This window comes from Amblyraja radiata, chromosome 1, assembly GCF_010909765.2.
Source record: "Amblyraja radiata isolate CabotCenter1 chromosome 1, sAmbRad1.1.pri, whole genome shotgun sequence".
Lineage (NCBI taxonomy): Eukaryota > Metazoa > Chordata > Chondrichthyes > Rajiformes > Rajidae > Amblyraja > Amblyraja radiata.
The window spans coordinates 66,829,013-66,853,586 of NC_045956.1; the positions used below are offsets into that span (position 1 = coordinate 66,829,013).

The 24,574-nt window shown below is 45.8% G+C and overlaps 1 protein-coding gene across 3 annotated transcripts in view; it reads left to right on the forward strand.

Moving 5' to 3' along the window:
• The first annotated feature begins 1,514 nt into the window (after window positions 1-1,514).
• The window catches only part of synpo2 (synaptopodin 2), a 109,632-nt gene continuing 86,572 nt past the window's right edge, over window positions 1,515-24,574 (forward strand). The window contains exon 1 of one of the 3 annotated variants that reach the window (XM_033023541.1): window positions 1,515-1,841. In XM_033023541.1, coding sequence (XP_032879432.1) covers window positions 1,737-1,841 — 105 coding nt within the window. In that variant the 5' untranslated portion in view covers window positions 1,515-1,736. The remainder of the gene's footprint in view (window positions 1,842-24,574) is intronic. The other 2 variants (XM_033023526.1, XM_033023533.1) reach the window with 2 other exon arrangements.

Below are 24,574 nucleotides of genomic sequence, written 5' to 3' on the forward strand. Positions count from 1 at the left end.
AGGTTGGACAGGCTAGATGCAGGAAGATTGTTCCCGATGTTGGGGAAGTCCAGAACAAGGGGTCACAGTTTAAGGATAAGGGGGAAGTCTTTTAGGACCGAGATGAGGAAAACATTTTTCACACAGAGAGTGGTGAATCTGTGGAATTCTCTTCCACAGAAGGTAGTTGGGGCCAGTTCATTGGCTATATTTAAGAGGGACTTAGATGTGGCCCTTGTGGCTAAAAGGATCAGGGTGTATGGAGAGAAGGCAGGTACAGGATACTGAGTTGGATGATCAGCCATGATCATATTAAATGGCAGTGCAGGCTCGAAGGGCCGAATGGCGTACTCCTGCACCTATTTTCTATGTTTCTAAAATGCTGGAGTAACTCAGCCACACAGGCAGAATCTCTGGAGAGAAGGAATGGGTGACATTTTGGGTCGAGACCCTTCTTCAGACTCCAGCATTTTATGTCTATCTTCGGTTTAAACCAGCATCTGTAGTTCCTTCCTACACATAAAAGTAATCTATACCTCTGGTTCAGTACTTAAAGGTAATGGCTCCCCTTTATAGTACAGTGTATAAAGGTACCCTTCTCAACCTATGCAATATATATGTTGGTGTTCACCATCTACTATGATGTTGTCCTGCTTGGAGAGAGGAATGTTTCATATGTGGTTGCATTTCATGCTGTGGCTGACTAGGCCAGCCTTGACAGGCAGACACTCCCACAACTTCCACAGGTGAAGTTGTCTCTGGCTACTGGATTGGGGAGTGTGTTGCTGGTGCCGTTGACCATTATGTGATGCTGGCACCTGGGCTCCAGGGTCTTGAACCATATGCTGTCATGGTGTTTCACAGCCGCCCTGAGGTCCTTTCTCCTCCTTCCCAGGTCCTCAGCAGCCACTTCCTATTTGTCGGTGTCAATGTTAAAATTTGTCATATCTCTTTTAATCATATCCAAATAGCAAAACGTTGGTCTTCCTCTTGGCCTCCTTGCATATATATTCTATCATTCGATTTACCTTTCTGTACATATATTTTAGTGATCTATGTACTAGAAATCTGAAAATCTTTTTGGGGGTCCGCTGCTGGCATTTGGAAAGACACTTTTAAGTCCAAATGAAAAAAGATTACATTTGTCAACAGTAACAAAAAAATAATTGATGCTGTTTACCCATTCATTCAGAATATTAATAAAGATTTTCAAATTGTCGCATACTTAACAGCAGTGCAAAATAATAAAAAGCTTTTTTTTCCTGATTGTGCATTTGCAGTTGTTCGAATGGTCTGCTTGCTAGACCTCCAAATGAGCCTTTCTGTTTATTATGTTACTTTCTCTATATTTTCCCAGTGGGTTTCAATTGAGCTGCTTTGTGTGTCTTTTCATGATGTGGGAGGTGTTTCTCTTGGGGTGGGACTGCCTTCTGTTTGAAAATAGTAACTTGCTCTCCCTTTCATTCCCCTTACATTTCCTCCTCTTGTTTATCTTGAGCCGGTCACTGGTTTGCTCCAGGCTGTCTGGTGTGTGCACAGCTCTCTGGATAACTTTCCTTGGATGGGGCTGAGCTGCAGTTTCTGACGTATGTTGTACTGTGGAGCTGTAACTGGTTCGTAACTGTGTTGAGTGACTGCCCCTCCTCACACATACTGAGCTGAGTCTCCAACCCAGAAAGCAGCTTCAGTCTGACCCACACTCCATCTTAGTACTTTGCTACTCTATAAGAGAGAAGGGCTTACAGAAGCTCACCTCCATGGGCATAGGGGATTATGTTTGCATCACAATTGATGGCGGTTCACCCTGGGGATTCAGATTGCAAGGTGGCAAAGAGCACAAGCAGCCTTTACAGGTTTCAAAGGTAAGCAGAATAATTTATTCCAGATGTATAATATTCAGCAAAGGCAGCATTATTCCAATGTAACAGCCTGGTTTATTGGAAGTAGTTAATACTATTCAGTCTTATATATTTTAAAATGTTTAGATTTGTTTGCAATGTATATCCAGTCATCATGTTGAACTATTATTCTGCCTTCGGTGACAATCCGATTCTGAATTCCACAGTGGATAAATCATAAATTTCTAAATCCATCTGATAAGCAACCAATTTTACAAGTCTAAAAGCTGGACCCTGATAAAGTCAACATATTCTCCATGAAGAATTCTCTGAATGTGAAACGATCAAATTAGGTTACTTCAAAAAGTAAAGATGAAAATTGTTATCAGTTACAATCTTAAAATAGATTTCCTATTGCGTTTGATTATGGAAGAGCCCAGGGGCTGTTCTTTTTTGCTGTAGGTGAATGAGTATTGAATCTTTTGCTGGACAACTTCAGGGATCTGCTTTTGATTAAATCTGACCAGTTAAATGGCATGAAAAGCATTACCGAACATTAATTGACAACACATTGTTCAAGTTTTGTGGAAAGTACACAGATTCTTTAGATTGAAATAGTACTTTCGTTCATTAGTTTATGCTTAAACTCTGATTTAATCACAAAGAATGTGTTCAAAAATGACAGCAGGAATTGTTCATTCTTACCAATAATGCAATTCCTAACATTAAAATGTGCATTGATTTTTCTTGCAGATTAGACTAAAGTTCCACCAAGTTATTCAGTGAATAATATTTTATCGTATTGTGGTACTGATAACGTTTTTACAAACTGCCTTGGTTTGCTTGTGCTTAAATGGTTTCAGTAATGCAAAGTGTACGGGTTAATGAGCTGTCTACTCAATTACTTGAAAAAAAGAAATGGAACTATGGTTGCTTTTAACTCATCACAATGATTTATGCTGCATTACATGTTTTACTACTATTTTGCATTAGATAAATAATCTATCTTCATGCTTAATAATTTAATTATATGGCACTTGAAATGTGAAAATATTTACATCTTTATCAAATATATAAAAGCTGGTATTACTGGTGAAATATCCAGAGAACATTACCAATCCTTTTGAAGTAGGTCTGAACCCAGTCTAATGAAGGGTCCTGACCTAAATATCGTCTACACATTTCGCTCCAGAGATGCTGCCTGACCCACTGAATTCTTCCAGAAGTCTTGTTTTTTTTCAAACAAACTTTCTGTTTTATTTTTGTAGCCAATAAATGTTATCTTATTCTCCAAAACAGACTGCTTTAGTACCCCATGCCAAAGTGATGAATAGGATATCAATGCTATTTTTGGGAAACCTGGTTTCATTAGTAATATAAACATTGGAACACTGAATATTTGTTCTAGAAGTCTGCCACCTGGTGACCATATTCAGCAATAGCAATGTTATAAAAAAAAAAAGATTGGATGAACAACATACTGATTAACCACAAGGCTGAGCATTTAGTATAACAAGACCTTAGCAAAAATTATTTATTTCAGAATAGCATTTACTGATTCAGTCTACAAATCTGTGAAAATAGATAGGTAGATCAAATTTAACATTGGAAAGTATTCAAGACACAGATCTGAGGCATATTTAAATAAATAATTGTCCCACGCACGTCACCATCAGATAAATGTCTCAACACCTTCAAATCTTCAAATCTGACAACTGTTTTTTTCAAATACTTTCTTATGATGTTGGCTTTACACACAATCACATTGAGAGTTTTCAACAAATAATTTGATTGCAAGGGTTAACATGTGAAAAGTTATTCCAGTTATTAACAGCTGTGCAGTATACAAAATCAATTATGCTTTGCAGTCAACTTTAGATGAAGTTACCAAATTGAAGTTAGCAAAAGTACAAGATCTTCCAAAAAGTATTTGCACACTCTTTCAAAATTGACAACAGTAAATTGACAATAGTTAAAATTCAGACAGGCCAGTAACGGGTAAGACTGCCTCTCAGGCATGCATCAGAGTTCTTGTCGGCCTTATAAGGAATGAAGCCTTTGTTCCCCCACCCACCACCTCCTTACAAGGCTGGTCGGCTAACATTTGTTGACATGTTTCAGAAATGTCTCCCATCATAATAATTCATGCAAGAAGAAATAACACTTCTAGCTTCATAAACCATTGATTAACACCTCCAAATTAGTTAGTATTGACATAGGCAAAGTGCAGTTATTGAGACATATAGGTAGAATCCTAGATCTTTAATGAAAAAAACATCTACCTTCTTAAGGAAAGATTTCTAATGCCAGTAATTAGTGAGGGAGAAACTTATTTTCGCCTGTTTTAGGGTGAGTGTTGCCAACAGCCAAAAATGTGAGTCTTGTCCAATAATAGGCCTCCCCTAAATAATTCTGGTGAGTTTCAGATAGTCGACCATCCAAGGGCAGATCCAGTTTTCTCAGCCCAATTTAGATGCTTACTTCGTCTGTAAGGAGGAGACAATTTGCAATTTAGGAAACAATCTACAATTTTAATGTGAGACTAGGAAGAGCAGGGGTGCTCCTCTTTCACTTCAGTAAGGCAAGTTAAACCCTAAAACTTTCTTTGGATCAGTGGCATTCAGCAACCATTGCTGATTGCTTGCTTGGTGCCTGATGCAGGTTTGGCGCAGGTCCTCAAATTATATCTGCCTATCATCGGCATATCCAGAGGGTGTAGTTAAGGCAAATGTCAAGGAGGGTTGCATATTTCTGAAGCCAGTATGAATGCATTTCAGACTCAGAGTGCTGGAGTAACTCAGCGGGTCAGGAAGCATCTCTGGAGAACATGAATAGGTGACATTTATTTGTCTTGCCTTCACATATCACTGCAGGACTGCCCTTCTCAAATTATCTCCTTCTATCTCTTTCCCAAAACAAACCACCTCGGAGCTTGGTTTGACCCCAGCCCATACCCCTGTTGGGTTTTCACCATGGCCCCCCTTCTGATGTGGAGCAATCAGTCCACAGCAGAGGCTACCCCTATGTACCCCTACACACACACCTCAACCAGTTCTGAGCCCACCATGATGTTGAGCTCTCCTTCCGTCGCCTCCACTTCTCTGCCTTTTTTGCTGGTAATTTGTCCTCAACTCCCAATGACGACCCTCCTCATAGACCCACCCTGCCGGCATTCTACCCTCTTTGGACCTTGTTATTTCCAACTACCTGCGCGACATTAACCATTTTGACCTCTCCACTGCCGTGACCCACTGCGATATCAACACCGCTAAATGCACAGCTCTGCTCACTCAGCAACAATCCCAACATTGTTATTAAACCCACTAATGAGGGAGGAGCCATTGTAGTCCGACAGGCTGACTGACCTTTTCTGTGCTGAGAGCAGAAGCCAGCTCTCGGGCACCTCTTAACAACCCCTTAACCATGACCCCACCAGGCCATCATCTCCCAGACTGATATCAACACTTCTGGCTATCTCCCCTCCACAGCCTCCAACATTTTCACTCCCATTCCTATCTCCTTCTGAAAACCCACAAACAGGACTGCCCTAACAAACACAGGTTTGTCTGCTTCCTCCTGCCCCCACAGCACTTATCTCCACATACCTCGATCTTAACTTGTTCCCTCACTGTCCAGTCCCTTTTGACCTTTATCCAAGACACCTTACAAACCCTTCAATAACTTTCAATTTCTAGGCCCCCATTTCCTCATCTTCAGCACGGACGTGCAGTCCCTTTCCCCCACTTTTATCCCCAACCAGGCAGGTCTCAACGGCCCTCTGTTTCTTCTTTGAACAGGGAACCAATTCCCTCTACTGACACTCTCCTCCTCCTGGCAAAACCTGTCCTCACCCTCAACGACTTATCTACTGACGCCTCTCACTCTCTTCATAGTAAGGGTGTAGTCATGGGCACACACACGCATGGGCCACAGCTATTCCTAGACTTTTGTTGGTTATGTTGAACAGTGCAAACATACATTGGCACCATTCTCCAACTCTTTCTCTGCTACATACAGCAGGACTGCCTTCTGCACTCAATAGACAATAGACAATAGACAATAGACAATAGACAATAGACAATAGATGAAGGAGCAGGCCACTTGGCCCTTCGCGCCAGCACCGCTCGAGTTCATTAGACATTGGAGCAGAATTAGGTGATTCGTTCCATCGAGTCTGCTCCACCATTCGATCATGGCTGATCTATTTTTCCCTCTCAACTGCATCTTCTACCTTCTCCCCATAACCTTTGACACCCTTACCTAACTTTAGCACCAACTCCCACCCTGCCCTCAAATTCACATGGACTATTTCTGACATCTTTCTTGATCTCTCTGTATCTATCGCAGATGACATACTATTGACTGCCGTCTACTACAAATCTACCAACTCCCATAGTTGTCTGGACTATATGCAAGGATATCCCCTAAACTCAATTTCTCCATTTTCACCGCATCTACTCCCAGTCCCTCCTCTGTCACTGATCCTGGGGGTGGGATGGTGACAGAGGAGGGACTGTGTGATGTGGCTGAAATGCCCACCTCACAGGGAGGGGTGAGCGAGGTGGCTGAGAGTAGTAACCTTCCAGACTCGGGCTCGGACATTGAGTGCGAGGAGGAGGGGTACGTGGAGTCCATCGACAGTGAGTTATCGGACTGCTCCACCCGCGGCCCCGTGTCTCGACTTGTCGAAGTCTGGGAACTTCGGAAGTTCTTAAAGGACACTAGAGGGAGTAGGAACAAGGTGGATTTGGCTGTCGACCGCTGGTCGGATCTGAGTGCGCCCATGCAGTCCATTCGTGCCATCCTTCAGAAGAAGGGGAATGAGGCGGGGCTAATAAGAAATGAGAGGCGCCAGTTCCAAGAGCTTTTTAAGACCCTAAATGGAGGGCAGAAGGTTAGGGGCGGCTCCAATCCTTCACCGGGGGCGGGTAAAAGATCTAGTGTGCTTTCAAAATGAAGCTCACTATAGCCAGCCTGAATATCAATGGGGGCAGGGGGTCTCTCCGTAGGTTTCACCATCTCTCAGTGCTCAGGGACGGGAGGTATGCGGTGAGCTTCCTGCAGCAAACACACACTGTGGCTAGTGATGAACCCACCTGGCTCCTGGAGTGGGAAGGGGGGGTCTACATGAGTCATCTCAGCTCCAATTCGAGTGGAGTGGCCTTCCTGTTGGCCCCGTCTTTCCAGCCAGAGATCCTCAAAGTGCAGAGCATTGTACCAGGCCGTTTGCTGTATCTGGCTGTGCGCTTGGATGGCGTGCCATTACACTTCATTAATGTGTACGCCCCCAAGATCGGCGTAATGTAGACGCGCTTAACAAGGGAAGTGACCACGTTGTTGAATACTATCGACCGTGGGGAGTGTGTTTTCCTTGGGGGAGATTTTAATTGTGCCCTCGAGGCAAGAGATTGCACTGGCATTCAGCGTGACCCGGGTGCAGTAAAGACTTTAAGGGAGATGGTGGACTCTTTTGAGCTGGTAGATGCTTGGCGGAATTTCCACCCCGACTCTAACGCCTTCTCGTACAGGTTTGAGGGTGGTGGTTCCCGTATTGATCATTTATACGTGTCCAAGGCCTATGTCTCCTGTGTTTCGGCGGCCTCCATGCAGCCGGCACCATGCTCGGCCCATTGCCTGGTGCGAGTGGATTTTGTCCCGATGCGCACACGGGCTGGGTCCGCGTACTGGCATTTTAATAGCCAGCTGTTGGAGGATTGCCGATTCCAGGATTCATTCAGGCAGTTCTGGGCGAGGTGGAGAGAGAGGCAGGGACGTTTCCTTTCAATACAATACAATACAATACAATACAATACCTTTTATTTGTCATTTGAACCTCACATGAGGTTCAAACGAAATTTGGTTTCTGCAGCCATACAAAAAAAGAACCAAGACACACACCAACACAATTCAATTCACATAAACATCCATCACAGTGAGTCCTCCTCACTGTGATGGAAGGCAAAACTTAAACATATCTCTCCCCTGCACTCCCCTCTCCCCCCCATGTCAGAGTCAAAGACAGAGTCAAAGCCCCCGGCGGGCGATGTTAAATGTCCCGCAGCCATTAAAGCCACGCCGGGCGATGCAAGGCCACGCACCGGGTCTTGGTGTTGGAGCCCCGGCGGGCTCTTGGTGTTGGAGCCCCGGCGGGCGCTCACAAAGTCCCGCGGCCATTCCAAGCCGCGCGGGGCGATGGTGTAAGGCCCCGCTCCAGGTAATCTTCAACCCCGCAACTCGGGTGGGAGAAGTCGCCGTTGCGGAAGCCCCGAAAAGCAGTCTCCCACCAGGGACCCGCGGGCTCCCGGTATTACTGTCCACAGACCTGCGGTAGGAGCTTCCGAAACTCCGGGTGTCGGGTCACAGCAGCGCTCCACCACAGCTCCACCCGCTCCGGACTCGGCCAGCTCCGTGATGGTGAGTAAATCCGCAGCTCCGCGACTGGAGCCCCAGGTCATTCCTGTTGGAGGCCGCTCCACGTTGCAGCCCCAACGACAACAGAGACCCGACAAAGAAAAGGTCGGGTCTCCCGTGCAGGGGAAAGACCTTAAAGTTCCCACCCCACCCCCACACACATACCCCGACAAAAAAAACAATAAAAACTACATAGAACAAGACAGAAAACAATAAAAAGACAGACGGACTGCAGAGGCCGCTGCTGACAAGAGTCGCGCCGCCACATTCTCTAAGGCAGTGGTGGGACGTGGGGAAGGCCTACGTCCGTCTGTTTTGCCAGGACTACGCGAGGAGGTCGACTAAGAGGTGAGACTCCGAGATCGGATGGCTTGAGAGAGAGCTGCTCGACTCGGAGGCACGTCTGGATCAGACTGGTGGGGCTTCGTGTGAGTGGGAGGAGTACCAGGAGAAGAAGGGAGCACTGAGGGACTTGCAGCTTAGGAGGTCCCGGGGTGCGTATGTGAGGTCGCGAGTCCAGATGTTGCACGATCTGGACCGCGCCTCCCCCTTTTTCTTTTCTCTGGAGAAAGGGCGAGGAGCCCACAGGCAGCTTGTTGAGTTGCTTGCGAATGATGGCTCCTCTGTCACAGATCCAGAGAGCATTGGTGCCTCGGTTGGGTCTTTCTACAAGACTCTGTTCTCGGCAGGCACATCGAGTGGGGAGGCGCAAGAGGTCCTGTGGGAGGGCTTACTTGCTGTGTGCAATGATGTGGCTGAACACCTGGATGATCCCCTAACTCTGGAGGAGATGACTGGTGCCCTGCACCAGCTCAAGGGGGGCAAGTCTCCAGGGCTGGATGGGCTGACTGTGGAGTACCTTAGAGCCTTCTGGGATGTCCTGGGGGGTGACTATATGAAGGTCCTGGGGGAGAGCCTGGCGACTGGGGAGATGCCCTTCTCGTGGCGCAGGGCAGTTGTTGTCCTGCTGCCCAAGAAGGGCGATCTCCGCCTTTTGAAGAACTGGCGCCCGGTCTCTCTCCTCAGCACGGACTATAAAGTTTTTGCCCGGGCATTGGCGAATCGCCTGGGTCCCGTGCTGTCCCAGGTGATCCACCCTGACCAGTCGTACACAGTCCCGGGCCGGTCCATCCAGGACAATGTTCATCTGGTCCGGGACCTGATCCATCTGACCCAGGGGGCTGGTCTGTCAGTCGCCTTTCTCTCCCTCGACCAGGAGAAGGCGTTCGACAGGGTGGAGCACGACTACCTTCTGGGGACTCTGCAGGCGTTCGGATTTGGACCACACTTTGTGGCCTGGGTTCGACTTTTATACACTGCTGCAGAATGCCTTGTTAAGGTCAACGGCTCTTTGTTGGCCCCCATTCCCTTTGAGAGGGGGGTTCGTCAGGGATGTCCCATGTCCGGCCAGCTGTACTCCATCTGTGTTGAGCCTTTCCTGTGCCTTCTCCGGAGGCGGTTGACAGGTCTGGCTTTACCGGGGCCGGGGATGGAGGTGGTCCTCTCGGCCTACGCCGATGATGTCATTCTAATGTTCACCGACCCTGTTGACCTGCGGAGGATGCGTGAGTGCCAGCAGGTTTTCTCGGCTGCTTCCTCCACCAAGATCAACTGGGGGAAGTGTTCTGGTCTCTTGGTGGGTGGGTGGCAGGTGGACTCCATGCCAGAGGAGATGGCAGGTTTTGCATGGAATACCACGCACCTCCTCTATCTAGGGGTCTACCTGAGTCCCGATGAGAGGGGGTGGCCGGCGAACTGGCAGGAGCTGGAGGCGAAGGTGATCGCCCGGCTGGGACGTTGGTCCGGCCTACTTGGTGTGCTCTCTTACCGGGGCAGGGCTGTAGTTATAAACCAGCTGGTGGCCTCTCTGCTGTGGTACCGGATGGCCACTATGGTCCCGTCCTCTTATTTTATAACCATGTTACAGAGGAGATTAGTCAACTTCTTCTGGGGTGAGAGGAACCACTGGGTCTCTGCTGGGGTTCTGAGTCTCCCATTGGAGGAGGGTGGTCAGGCGCTGGTCTGTATTCGTACCCAGGTGGCAGCTCTCTGACTCAGGACCCTGCGGAGGTACGTCTACTCGGACTACCCTCCTAAATGGCACGTGCTGGCGATGTATTTTTTCCGCCTGGGGCGCTGCCTTCAGGAGGGCTCACGGCTCCCAGTAGCGGGCATGAGTCGACGCGCTAGGCGGGATAGGCGGGAGTTGCCTGGCTTTTACCGTGACCTCCTGAAGGCCAGGAATTTGGTCACCTTCAGCCAGGGCCCTGCTCCTCAGGGGAAGGGGGGTGTCGTGGCTGTGATGGTGGGTGTTGATGAGAGGCGTGTGCATGGAGCGATTCCGGATGAGCTTACCCCCGCTCAGTCGGAATTGTTCGTAGGGCCCACGGCCCGGGTCCCTCCCCGAGAGCCGGCCCCATGCAACATGAGCTGCCTTTCCGAGATGCCCAGCGTGCCGTTCTGTGACGCGGAGAGGCGCGTACTGTAAAGGCTGCTCTTGCACACTCTCCACTTCCTCGCCCTCGTCTTCCGTCCAGACACACCCTGGCGGTCCGTGTTACCACCTGACGAGGGGAGCGGTCCCCAGTGGAGGTCTCTCTACGAGGGAGTCCTCCCCCTTTACATCGGGGACCTGGGGTGGAGAGTGTTGAACAGAGCCGTGGCCTGTAATAGGTATTTGAGCCGGTTCACGGACTCTTCCCCTGCTTGTCATTTCTGCGGTGAGGAAGAGACCGTGTTCCATGTGTACATAGAGTGTGAGAGGTTGCAGCCACTATTCGAGTATCTGAAAGGGCTGCTCCTCAAGTTTTGGCTACATTTTAGTCCAACGCTATTAATTTATGGGCACCCGGTGCAGAGGGGGAAGGATGGGAGGGAGGAGTGGGTCTCCCTGTCGGTCTGCTCCTGGGCCTGGCCAAGATGGCCATTCGCGGGTCCAGGCAGCAGGCAGTCGATGGCCGCACAGCGGTCGCCTGCCTGCCCCTTTTCCGGGTTTACGTCCGAGCTCGCGTGTCCCTGGAGAGGGAACACGCGGTGTCCATGGGGACTGTGGAGGCCTTCTGTGAACGCTGGTCACCACAGGAGGTTGAATATATTATAGATAAAAATGTTAATATTTTAATTTGATAATTTTGTTTAAGTGTTTTTTAAATTGCTTGAGCTTTTTCCGGGTCTACGTCCGTGCCCGCCTGTCCCTGGAGAGGGAACACGCGGTGTCCATGGGGACTTTGGAGGCCTTCCGTGAATGCTGGTCGCCGTTGGAGGTCAAGTGTTTTGTTGATAAAGTTGACGGTATATTAATTTGATGATCGTTTGTTTGTAAACTGTCAACATAGGCAGTCTTTGATTGTGTTAATACTCTATGTTTATTTTTATTTTTTGAATAAAAGTAGTTTCATAAAAAAAAAAAAAAATAAAAAAAATAAAAGATGTGGTGTTCCATTCTAGGACATCTGAGATCCCCTCTTTCTTTCGTAAATGCGGATTCCCTCCTGTCACAGATGGATCCTTTACCTATGCACCTCTATGTCCCGTAGTTCTGCTCTCACTCTACTTCCCAGACAGAATAAAGATAGAGATCCCCTGGTCCTCACCATCCACCATCTCCAGACATTTCCGCCACCTTCAACATGACCCCACCACCATCTCCCCATCCCCACTCCTTTCCGCCTTCCACAGAGGCCGCTCCTTTCGCAACTCCTTGATTCACTCATCCCTTCCCACCTAAACCACCCCCTCTCAAGGTAATTTCCCTTGCAACCGCAAGATACCACCTAACCTTATACTTCCTCCCTCACATCCATCCATGGACCCCAGCAGTCCTTCGAGGTGAGACAGAGGTTCACATGCACCTCCTCTAACATCATCTACTGCATCTGGTGTTCCCAACGTGGCCACCTCTACATCAGCGAAACCAGGTGTAGAGTAGCCCACAATTTCGCTGAACATTATAGCTCGGTCCATCAAGGCCCACTGGATCTCATGGTTACTAACCATTTTGGATCTCCCGGCTGCTAACCATAAGCACTTGGCAAGTGTATAATCTAATGGTATGAACTTTGAATTCTCCAATTATAGGTAACTAACTTCAAACCACCCCTCCCTCATCCCCTCTTTTTCCCCACCCCCTCTTTCCCCTGTGCCGCTCCTGGACGTGCACCTATTTCTCCCTTCCCCCTCCCATCCCACCTATATTCCTTCCTCCAGCTTCACAATTTGTACTTCTTCTATTGTTATGTCACACAATTTGTCTTTTCATCTCTGGCCTTTGTCCAACCATCTGCCTATCAAAATTCCCCTTTACCTGCAACCATCTATGACTTGTCAGGCTTTGTCTTCCTCCTTTCCAGATTTCTCCTCATTCTCCCCACCACAATCAGTCTGAAAAAGGGTAACAACACAAAACATCATCAAACGAATGTTCTAAAAGATACTGCCTGGTCTGCTGTTGCTCCAGCATTTTCTGTCTTTTTTTGTAAACCAGCATCTGCCATTCCATGTTTTCCCATTATAATTTTATTCCCCTTTTACTTTATCTATAACCATATAACCATATAACCATATAACAATTACAGCACGGAAACAGGCCATCTCGACCCTTCTAGTCCGTGCCAAACACGTATTCACCCCTAGTCCCATATACCTGCGCTCAGACCATAACCCTCCATTCTTTTCCCGTCCATATAACTATCCAATTTATTTTTAAATGATAAAAACGAACCTGCCTCCACCACCTTCACTGGAAGCTCATTCCACACAGCCACAGCCTATATCCAGCTTGAAATCTATTGGTAACATATTGTTTTATTATTGTCACATTTACTGGGATATAGTGATAAACTTTTTTATACGTACTACCCGGACAGATCATACCATACATTAGTACAACAGTAGTGCAAAAGGGACAATAAACAGTGCAAAATGTATTGTTACAGTTGCAGAGAAAGTTCAGTTCAAAAGGTGCAAGGAATTCAACAGGGTAAATTGGAAGATCGGGAATACATCTTTAGCATACGAGCGATCCGTTCAATAGAGCTTCTTCTTGCGTATGGCGTGCACAGCCTAAAGTTGTAAGACAACTTGTTCTGTTTGATCTTCCATTTGTGCACGCCAGGTTGATTGCATTTGGCGAAACAGGGTGGACCACGTGAAGGTTGCAATCTCCCGCCCCATTCAATAGATAACTACAGGGAAGAAGCTGTTTTTTAATCTGGTGGAACGTGCTTTCACGTTGTAGTGATAGATTTTTATATTGTTTCAGGATTTAGTCCTTTAGACACTTTAATTCTTCTTCGAGTCCGTTGCAATCTCAGATGTCGTTCTGCCAGTATCTGGCGCAGGTCACAGCTGGTCGGGTCGGTTCAGCCAGGTCCTGGGGGCTGCACTGGGGGGCGTCGTCACACTCCAGTAGGTGGGACATTGTCTGTACTGCTCCACAGCTGCATGTGTCTTCTGCTTGGTAGTTCCATGCTTTCATAAGTGCTTTGCACCTCCCCTGCTCCACTCGTAATCTGTTGAGGGTCTTCCAGGTTGGCCATGGGAGGTCGAGCCCACTGGTGAGGCATTCAGTCGGAGTGATTCCTCTCTCCATCCAGTCGTGGGCTCGTGTGTTGAGCTGGTTCCATTCATATTTCCAGATGTTGGTCCTTGCTGTTTCTTTGGTTGTCTGGAGAGGTGGGACTGTCTGCAAGAAACTGGCTCTGGATTTCAGTCGGGGTGGAGGTGCTGTGTGTCCGTGCAGGGGGTGCCCGGTATCGATCTCCTGTGCTCTCCGCTCGTCTTGGGCGACGATGGATCGTCTGATATGGGGGGGGGGGCAATACCAGCTAGGGCGTAGAGGCACGGGACTGGCGTTGTCTTTATGCATCCCGTGATAATGCGACAGGTGTCGTTGAGGGCTGTGTCAACCAGTTTGGTGTGGTGGGAGTGGCTCCAGCTTGAGCACGCGTATTCAGCTGTGGAGAAGCACAGGGCTAGGGCAGTTGCACGGATGGTTGGTGGATCTGCGCCCCACTTTGAGTTTACCAGTTTGCGCAGGATGTTGTTGCGAGTGTTGACCTTGGCTTTGGTGTTCTGAAGGTGGGTTTTGAAAGAGAGTGTCCTGTCGAGTGTGACTCCGAGGTACACGGGGTGGAAGTGGTTGGAGAGTTTGTGGCCATCCCATGAGACGCTCAGTTGTTTTCCTGCATCTCGATTTTTAAGATGGAAGCTGCATAGTTGGGTTTTTGATGGGTTGGGTTTCAGGTGGTTGTTATTGTAGTAGGTTGTCATCTCTTGGAGGGCGCTTTCCAGGACAGACTCGATCTTCTGGAAGTTCTCCTGTTGGGTGGTGATGCAGAGGTCATCAGCATAGATGAAGCGGCGGCATTGTGGGGGAAGTGGTTGGTCGTTGGTGTAGACGTTGAAGAGGAGGGGGGCCAGTACGCTGCCTTGTGGTAGGCCATTCTTTTGGGCTTTCCATTTGCTCTTCTTGTCGTTTAGTTGAACGAAGAAGCGCCTGTTGTTGAGAAGGCTTTTGATGACTTGGCACAGGTCCAGGTCACCAGTCATGTCAAAAAGTTTCCTGATCATGGTGCGGTGCTGGACAGTGTCGTAGGCAGCGGTGAGGTTTATGAAAGCTGCTCCGGTGACGCGTTTGCACTCAAAACCGTCCTCAATGTGTTGGGTGAGGTTCAGTAGCTGCCCGGCACAGGAGCGGCCAGGGCGGAAGCCAGCTTGATCTTTAGTAAGCTTGGAGTCTATAAGTGGCATAAGGCGTTGGAGTAGTAGCCTCTCGTAGAGCTTGTAGGTGATGCAGAGGAGGGAAATGGGTCTGTAGCTCTTTGGGGATGATGGGTCCTTTCCAGGTTTGGGAATTGCGACAGTCTTGGCCTTTTTCCATACAGGTGGGGTTGTTTTCTGTGACACTTTAATTGCAGACAAAGGATCAGAAGGTAATCAATACAGCACCCACGAGCTCTGCATGAGACATTCAATGCCATCAAAAGATGAATCTTCCAAACACAGTCTCTTGATTTATAGTTTCTTTATTGTAGTAGTAAAAATAGTAAGATATTCATCCAAACTTCTTCTTGTATAAGTACATTTCAATTCAAACGTGGTCATGCTCATGCATGGTCAAAAGCTATGACCTCTCTCCCATTCATCTTCAAATTAAACTAACTACTAGGGAGTCTGCGTGAGCATTCCAGCTGCAAACACGCCTCAGACTACGTATAAATCACACCCACATAATTACAGGCAGATAAAATTTAAAGGTAACGGGTTATAGTTATAACATACTGAGAAGCTAAATGGCTACTACACACGTTTTTATACCTTCTGTCCAAAGGGAGAGGAGAGAAGTGAGAATTACTGATTTATGAGTGGGCCTTGATGACTTATTTTCCAAGGCAGTGTGAAATGTAGATGGAATCTAAGGGGAGTGGGGGGGGGGGGGTTGCTGGTTTTGCACGATGGACTAGACTTCATCCATAAATCTCTGCAGTTTCTTGCAGTCGGTTGCCATGCCAGTCTGTGATGCATCCTAATAGGATGATTTCTATGGTGCATCTGTAGAAATTGGTAAGAGTCATTGAGGATATGTTGAATTTTCTTGTCTTTTGAGGAAGTAGAGGCATTGGTAAGCATTCTTGGTAATGCCATCAATATGGTGGAACAAGATCAAATTGATGGTGAAATTTACATCTGAACTTGACCCTCTGGGCCATCTCCACTTACATAGAAACATAGAAACATAGAAATTAGGTGCAGGAGTAGGCCATTCGGCCCTTCGAGCCTGCACCGCCATTCAATATGATCATGGCTGATCTTCCAACTCAGTATCCCGTACCTGCCTTCTCTCCATACCCTCTGATCCCCTTAGCCACAAGGGCCACATCTAACTCCCTCTTAAATATAGCCAATGAACTGGCCTCGACTACCCTTTGTGGCAGGGAGTTCCAGAGATTCACCACTCTCTGTGTGAAAAAAGTTCTTCTCATCTCGGTTTTAAAGGATTTCCCCCTTATCCTTAAGCTGTGACCCCTTGTCATCAATGATGCAGACTAAGGTGTTTACTCCACTCCACGTCCCGAAGATCAGCTCCTTTGTTTTGCTGCCATTGAGGGAGAAATTATTATCTTGACACCAAGCTACTGAGCTCTTTATCTCCTTCCTGTACTCCATCCTGTCCTTGTTCAAGATCTGGCCCACTACAATGGTGTCATGTGAAATTTGTAAATGGAGGTAGATTCAGCCATATTGTCATGATTGTGTGGGGAGTATAATAATAATAATAATAAATTTTATTTAATGGGCGCCTTTCAGACATCTCAAGGACACCTTACAAAGATTCATAGAAATAAAAACATATAATCAGAATAAAATAAGTAATAAAGACATCACAGAGACACAAATTAAAAACAGAATTCAGTCCAAAAACAGAAAATCAAAAACACAGTGTGAAGAGAGAGCAGCGGCAGCCAAAGCGCGCCAGCGTTCACTCTCCCTTCACGGCAGCCATCTTGGACACAGACCCACAGGACTACATTAGACAAAAAAAAGTCATCCCCCCACAATGGATACCACTGTGGAGGAAGGCACAAAGTCCAGTCCCCACCCCAAGTTCACCCCAAAGTCAGGCCTATTGAGGCCACCGCAATTGCCTCTACGGAGGCCCGATGTTCCTGGCCGTTCTCACCGGGTGGTCTTGCCCCGGCGTCGGGAGAGTCCTCTCGGCGGCTGGGCCACCTGGAACGGCCGCTTTTTAGCTGGAGACCGCGGCTTCCGGAGCCGGCAAGGCCGCGCCGGTTTGGAGCTCCCAGGCTCCCGATGTTAAAGTCGGCGCCGCCTCTCCGCTCCGCAGACCCGCAGCCCGGAGGTGGTGCTCTCGGCGGTCCAGCTCACCAGAGCTCCAGCGCGTCGCTCCACGCGGCGACCCAGGCAAGGCATCGCCCGCTCCACTCCGCTCCGCGATAGCGCTCCAGCGCTGTGCCGCCACCGAGGCCGAGGTGCTGGGCGGTCCCCGCCAGGAAACGGCACTCCAAGCCCGCTGGTAGGCCACGAGGACGTGTCGACGGGCAGCCCGGAGAAAAAGCTGCCTCACCGACCAGGTAGGGACCTAGAAATAAAGTTGAGACCTACCCCCCACATTAAAAAGTCCATATCCCCTACAAACGAAAAACAGGAGTCACTAAAAACTATTAAAAGAAACGAGTTAAAACGGACGGCTGCTGGCTAGCAGCCGTTCACCAAGATGGCTCCTCTTCCTCATATAGGGAGGATGTAGCCTAGTTCTCCGTATGCATGCATAGGAAATTATCCACAGAAAATACACAGAAATTCATCCCAAGTCCTTGGGATGTTACAAGCTCCTGGTGAATAGGTAGGTATATCCTACTTGTGGGATGCAGAGAAAAGTAGTTCTTAACTTACAGCATGCCAGTTGTTGTCAAAGACAAATTGGTCCCATTTCAGATCCAGCATAGAATACAGTCTTCCTATGTGGTAATATAATGCTTCAAGGGACAAGTGAATCCTGCAGATGTTGTCTCGAATGGAGGCAGTCAGGTGTCTTAGAAATAATAAAGGAGACAAAAGGGTGAGTATATTCCCTCACACCAGATTATGCGGATGATTGATTTAAATTTACGTCAACTCTTGAACCACCGAGACCTAGAGATTTCAACAGGACACCAAGCAAAAGAATATTTGAAGTCCTCCTATACCTCTTTTTTCAGCCTGAACAACATGAACTTCCCAAGCACAGTGAACAAGAAAGTTTATTTTATGTAGTAAATAGTGATTTTTTCTAAAACATTTTTAGTTATTTTTTTCTTAATTAATCCTAATTATCATGTGATATATTTCTAGAATGGAAATGCGGGAAGTGTGGAATAAGATCTAATTCAATGGACAGAAAAGGACAGTAACAAAGACTGAATTGGAAACAGCTTTGCTAAAAATGAAAGCAAATGCTGAAATTTTAGACATTGTTTTCTCATGTTAACAACGTTTGAAGTGCCACAAAGTGCGTAAGTGAATCGAGGTGGTGTTGGAGGAGTCTGTTCTGAGACTGAGTAACCACTGCTTATTTTAGCAAAGTAGTAAAACTAATCCTTGCAATGATAAAATTTTAGTTGCCTTATACAAAAAAAAGAAACACACAAGATTTCCATTTTCTCCTGGGTTCTTCACTTACAATAGACTGACACATAGTTTCTCTATTCTGCGTAACCTGAAAGCCTCAGTCCTTATTGTCACAGAAAAAACTATGTTGTATTTTATTTTATATATCATTGGGACTAATTTGATTTGAAAATGCTTTGTCAGCTGTTTCCGTAGAACAAACAGTGCGTGTAACAGGAAGCATTGCGATCATATTAGCATATTCAATAGGATATATCTATTTATATATACATTTTCCTTTTTCCAATATTTTGCTCAGAACACATAGGTTCACCAGTTCCCATGGTCTAGGCTGGGGATTATCCTGATTACCCAGACTTGGTACTCTTAGCTCCTGACTCCTTAGCTCCTCTTTCCAAACATGAAGTACTGACCTTAGCACTCAGCACGCACCCAGCAAAGGAAGAGTGAGGTCCAGGTAGTGAGGAGGCCTCAGGCTTCATATCCTGAGGCCTGCTTCCTGGAATAGCCTTTGCAATCATAGACCATCAGATATTTAAAAACTCTCCAAATGTTTTCTTTAAAATAATGAAACAAAATATATTAAAGACAGTAACAACACAAAATATAGGTGAAATTAATTACACAGTAAAGTTGCTGCTAAATAATTAAAAATGTTAAAGTGAAGTGAACTAAAGGATGCACTTACCTGTAATAAAATAGAGCAGAATCCAAAAATATTGAGCTGCTGGAAGCAGAAGAGCAGAAGGAAGATATGTGATGCATGCCAGGTTATTAAATGAGAACTAACAAATTACAGAAAGTGCGTATTTTAAGATAAATAAGGAAATTAGAGAGGTATGGTGCGGGGGGGGGGGGATTATGACAAAAGACTAGCTGCAAACAAAAAAGGGAATTGAAAAATATATTCTATATAAGGTTGTAAGACTAGAAATCAGGTTGATCAGAGACCAGCAGGGAGTCTACATGAAGGTGAAAGTAATAAAATGAGAACTTCATCTGTTGCGTATCTAATACAGTCTGTTGTAGACTGAAGGGAGGACATTTTAGAAGCTCTGGCTATTGTCTTACGAACATCAATAGCTGCAGAAGATAAACCCAAGGTTATGTTTCAAATATTTCTATAAACAATAATCTGGCACAGATTTTGCAGTAACTTGGACAAGTGTGGATTGATTAAATAAAAGTAATATGAATTTGGTAAAAGGAAATTGTGTAACTAACATTTTTTTTTTAAATATAAGGCAACAGAAAGGATTGATGATGGATATACAGATGATGTGATACATCTGGGCATCCAAAAGTTATTTGATAATGTGTCAAACAAAAGGTTTGTCACAGTTTATGAAAGTAATGAAAGAAAAGACTCCTGGGTACAAAATTGGCAAAGCTGTAGGTAATAATGAAAGGTTGTATTTCAAAATGGAGAAAAATGTAGAATGGAGTTCCATAGATACTAGGACCACTGCATTGCTTAATATACATTAATAATTTGATCCTGGGTGTAAAGAGCACAATCAGTACCCCGTTCCTGCCTTCTCCCCATATCCCTTGACTCCACTATCTTTAAGAGCTCTATCTAACTCTCTCTTGAAACCATCCATAGAATTGGCCTCCACTGCCTTCTGAGGCTAAGAATTCCACAGATTCACAACTCTCCGGGTGAAAACTAAATGGCCTACCCCTTATTCTTAAACTGTGGTCCAATCCCTTAATAATCTTATATGTTTCAATAAGATCCCCTCTCATCCATCTAAATTCCAGCGTATACAAGCCTAGTCGTTCCATTCTTTCAACATATGACAGTCCCGCCATCCTGGGAATTAACCTATGCTGCACTCCCTCAAGAGCAAGAATGTCCCTCCTCAAATTTAAAGACTAAAATTGCAAACAATACTCCAGGTGTGGTCTCACCAGGGCCCTGTACAACTGCAGAAGGACCCCTTTGCTCTTGTACTCAACTCCTCTTGTTATGAAGGCCAACATGCCATTAGCATTCTTCACTGCCTGCTTTATCTGCATGCTTACTTTCAGTGACTGATGTACTAGAACCCCCAGATCCCGTTGAACTTCCCCTTTTTCCGAACTTTACACCATTCAGATAATAATATGCCTTCTTGTTCTTGCCACCAAAGTGAGGATAAACCTCACATTTATCCACATTAAACAGCATCTGCCATGCATCTGCCCACTCACCCAACCTGTCCAAGTCACCCTGCAGCCTCATAGCATCTTCCTCACAGTTCACACCGCCACTCAGCTTTGTGTCATCTGCAAATTTGCTAATGTTACTTTTAATCCCTTCATCTAAATCAGTAATGTATATTGTAATTAGCTGCGGTCCCAGCACCGAGCCTTGCGGTACCCCACTGGTCACTGCCTGCCATTCTGAAAGGGACCCGTTAATCCCTACTCTTTATTTCCTGTCTGCCAACCATTTTTTTATCCATGTCCGTACCCCACCCCCAATACCATGTGCCCTAATTTTGCCCACTAATCTCCTATGCGGGACCTTTTCAAAGGCTTTCTGAATGTCCAGGTACACTACATCCACTGGCTCTCCCTTGTCCATTTTCCTAGTTACCTCAAAAAATTCCAGAAGATAAGTCAAGCATGATTTCCCCCTTCGTAAACCCATGCTGACTCGGACCGATCCTGTTACTGCAATCCAAATGTGCTGCTATTTCATCTTTTATAATTGACTCCAGCATCTTCCCCACCGCCGATGTCAGGCTAATTGGTCTATAATTCCCTGTTTTCTCTCTCCCTCCTTTCTTAAAATGTGGGATAACATTAGCTACCCTCCAATCCACTGGAACTGATCCTGAATCTATAGAATATTGGAAAATGATCACCAATGCGTCCACAATTTCTAGAGTCACCTCCTTAAGTACCCTGGGATGCAGACCATCAGGCCCTGGGGATTTATCAGTCTTCAGTCCCATCAGTATGTCCAACACCATTTCCTGCCTAATTTGAATTTCCTTCAGTTCCTCCATCACCCTAGTTCTTCTGGCCACTAGTACATCTAGTGCACTGAGAGGACTTGTAAGATATAGATAGAGTGATGAATGGGTCGCAGGAGAAAGTTAGTGCAGAGAAATGTGAAATATTGCATTGTAGTTGGAAGAATTAGAAGATTCTTATATAGAGGGCACAAAACTAGAAGAGATACAAATAAAAACATTTGGGTGCGTGATTCATTAAATCATAATCATAATACTTTATTAGCCAAGTATGTTTTGCAACATACGAGGAATTTCATTTGCAATACAGTCATACCAATAAACAGCAACAGAACACACAGAATACATTTTAAACACCCATCGCAGTGACTCATCCACATTCCTCACTGTGATGGAAGGTTCAATCTCTTCCCTTCTTTGTTCTCCCGCAGTTGGGGGCCTCGAGTCTTCCGTTGACGGGACGATCTTGGCTCCCGTAGCGTTTGGGCCCTCGTGTCGGTGCGATCAAGCTCCTGCATCGGGGAGATCTCAGCTCCCCTGCGCCGGGCGAAACGTAGCAGATTAGGAGAAAGTGGTTAAAAAACATACCCCATACCTGGGGTTTAAAGGTGCAATGATGAACTTCTCTAAAAACACTGGGTCAGCCACAAGGGAAATCCAGTTCTGTAGCCCACACTTTAGGAATGATGTTAAGGCTTTGCATTATTTGCAGATTAATTATAATGATTCTAGGAATAAAGGATGTATTCATGTGGATAAACTAGAGACACTGAAGATGTTCTCCATGGAACAAAGGAGATTGCAAGGAAATACTATTTCAAAGCGCAATGGGCATAGGCAGAATAACCTTTTTTCCATAGGCATTGTGTTCAAGAAGCAGGGGACATAGAATGTTGGTGATCAGGAAAAAAATCTACAAAAAGGGAATTTTTTAAACATATAATGAGTGGCTGGAGTCTGTAAAGCTTTGCCAGGATAGTAATGGAACTATGTTACAGGAGCTAGTGGAGAGCCATTTCACTCCCATGGGCTAAAAAATGTAACATCTGCATTTGTGGATATGGCCCTGTTTTGAAATATTGTAGTATTTCATTAGCTTCTGAACCCATCTGCTTTTGCAATTTTTCACAAGCTGTAAATAAATGTCACCAACTTGTTCTGGCATTGTCTTCCACTTCTTAGAATGGACATTGTAATTTATGAACTGCCCATACGGTGTCTACTGGCGCATCAGTGAAAGCGTAATTGTTAAACCTGGACATATAGATCCGGGTATGGAGGGCCCAAGAGTGCAAGTCTCAGAGCAACACTGATGAAACAGATATCACAGAGGCAACCACTAGGCCTAGAAAACTATTGTGAAGTGTATCACATATTTAGATGTCTATGAATTGTTGTAATTTCATAGACACGTAAGAAATCGCAGAGAGTTGTGGATATAGTCCAGACCATCACAACCAACCTCCCTTCCGTTGACTCCATCTCCACTTCACATTGTCTCGGCAAGGCCGCTAGCATAATCAAAGACCTGCCTCTTCTCCCCTCTCCCATCAGGCAAGAGGTACAGAAATATAAAAAGGCATCTCCCATCTACTATATTGGAGATCTTTGTTATATCTTGCACTAAATGTTGCACCCTTTCTCTGTGTACTGTGGACAGTTTGATTGTATTAATGTAAAGTCTTTTCTTTGACTAGATAGCATGCAAGAAAAAGTTTTTCACTGTACCTTGGTCCATGTAACAATAATAATCTACACTAAACCATAGAATTAGTGAATCATGCAGCAAACTTTTTTCACAGAGTGGAAATGTCAAAAACTAAAGGACATAGGCTTAAAGTAAGAGGGGCAAGGTTTAAAAAGGTTGTGCAGGGTAAGTGTTTTACATAGACCGTGTGGGTGTCTGAAACACACTGCCAGGGATGGTGATGGAGGCAGATATGATTGTGGCATTTAAGAGGCGTTTAGATCGGTATAAGGATATTCGGGGAGTGGAAGGATATGGATCATGTGTAGTCAGAAGAGAGTAGTTAACTTGGCATCATCTTTGTTATGGTCATTCTGAATGGAAGGGTCTGTCCTGTGCTGTACAGTTCTATGTTGTAGAGGAAGGTTCTTTGGCTGATCATGTCCACGCTGACCATCAATTACCCATCTACAGTAATCCTATTTGCTTGATCTGAAGCATTCTACGCCACGGCAATTCAAATGCTCATCCAGATGCTTCCATTACCCAAACAGGCAGTGCATTCCAGATTCCAATCGCTAACTAGGTGAAAGACGTCTTCAATATGTCATTTCTAAGTCTCTTACTCCTTATTGCTAATCCATGTCCTCTGGTGTTTAACAACATTTTAACAGGTAAAAAATGTTTCTATCATCTACCCTGTTCCTTCATAATATTGCACACCTCAATCAGAGCACCTCTGAGTCATGTTCATTCCAAGGAAAACAAAAATAACCTATTAAGTCTCCTCTCCTAAATGAAGTTCTTTATCCCAGGCAACATAGAGTCATAGAGTGATACAGTGTGAAACAGGACCTTCGGCCCAAATTGCCCACACCGGCCAACATGTTCCAGCTACACTAGTCCCACATTTCCGCATTTGGTCCATATCCCACCAAAGCAGTCCTAACCATGTACATGTCTAACTGTTTCTTAAATGTTAGGGTAGTCCCAGCCTCAACTACCGCCTCTGGCAGCTTGTTCCGTTACATCCACCATCCTTTGTGTGAAAGAGTTACCCTCAAATTTCTATTAAATATTTTCCCCTTCACCTTAAACATATGTCCTCTGGTTCTTGATTCACCTACGCTGAGCAAGAGACTTTGCGCATCTACCCGATCTTTTCCTCTCATGATCTTATACACTAACATCTTAGTAAAGAGACACACAAAACATTGGAGTAACTCATGGGCCATGCAGCATCTCAGAAGAATTTTTCCCCCCCACTCTCCCCACTACAATCCGTGTGAAGAAGGGTTCCAACCCAAAACGTCACGTCCATTTTCTCCAGAGATGTTGCCTGACCTGCTGAGTTACTCCTGCATTTTGTGTCTATTTTTGGTACAAACCAGCATCGCAGTTGCCTTTTTATTACATTTTATACCATTTTAGTGAATCCTCTCCAGCGTAATCATAGTCTTCCTGTTGTGTGTTGACCAGCTCTGCATAACAGTACTTCAGCTGTGGTCTAACTAGTGTTTTATAAAGCTCCCTCCTCCTTTCTTCTCTGCCCCAGCTATTGAAGG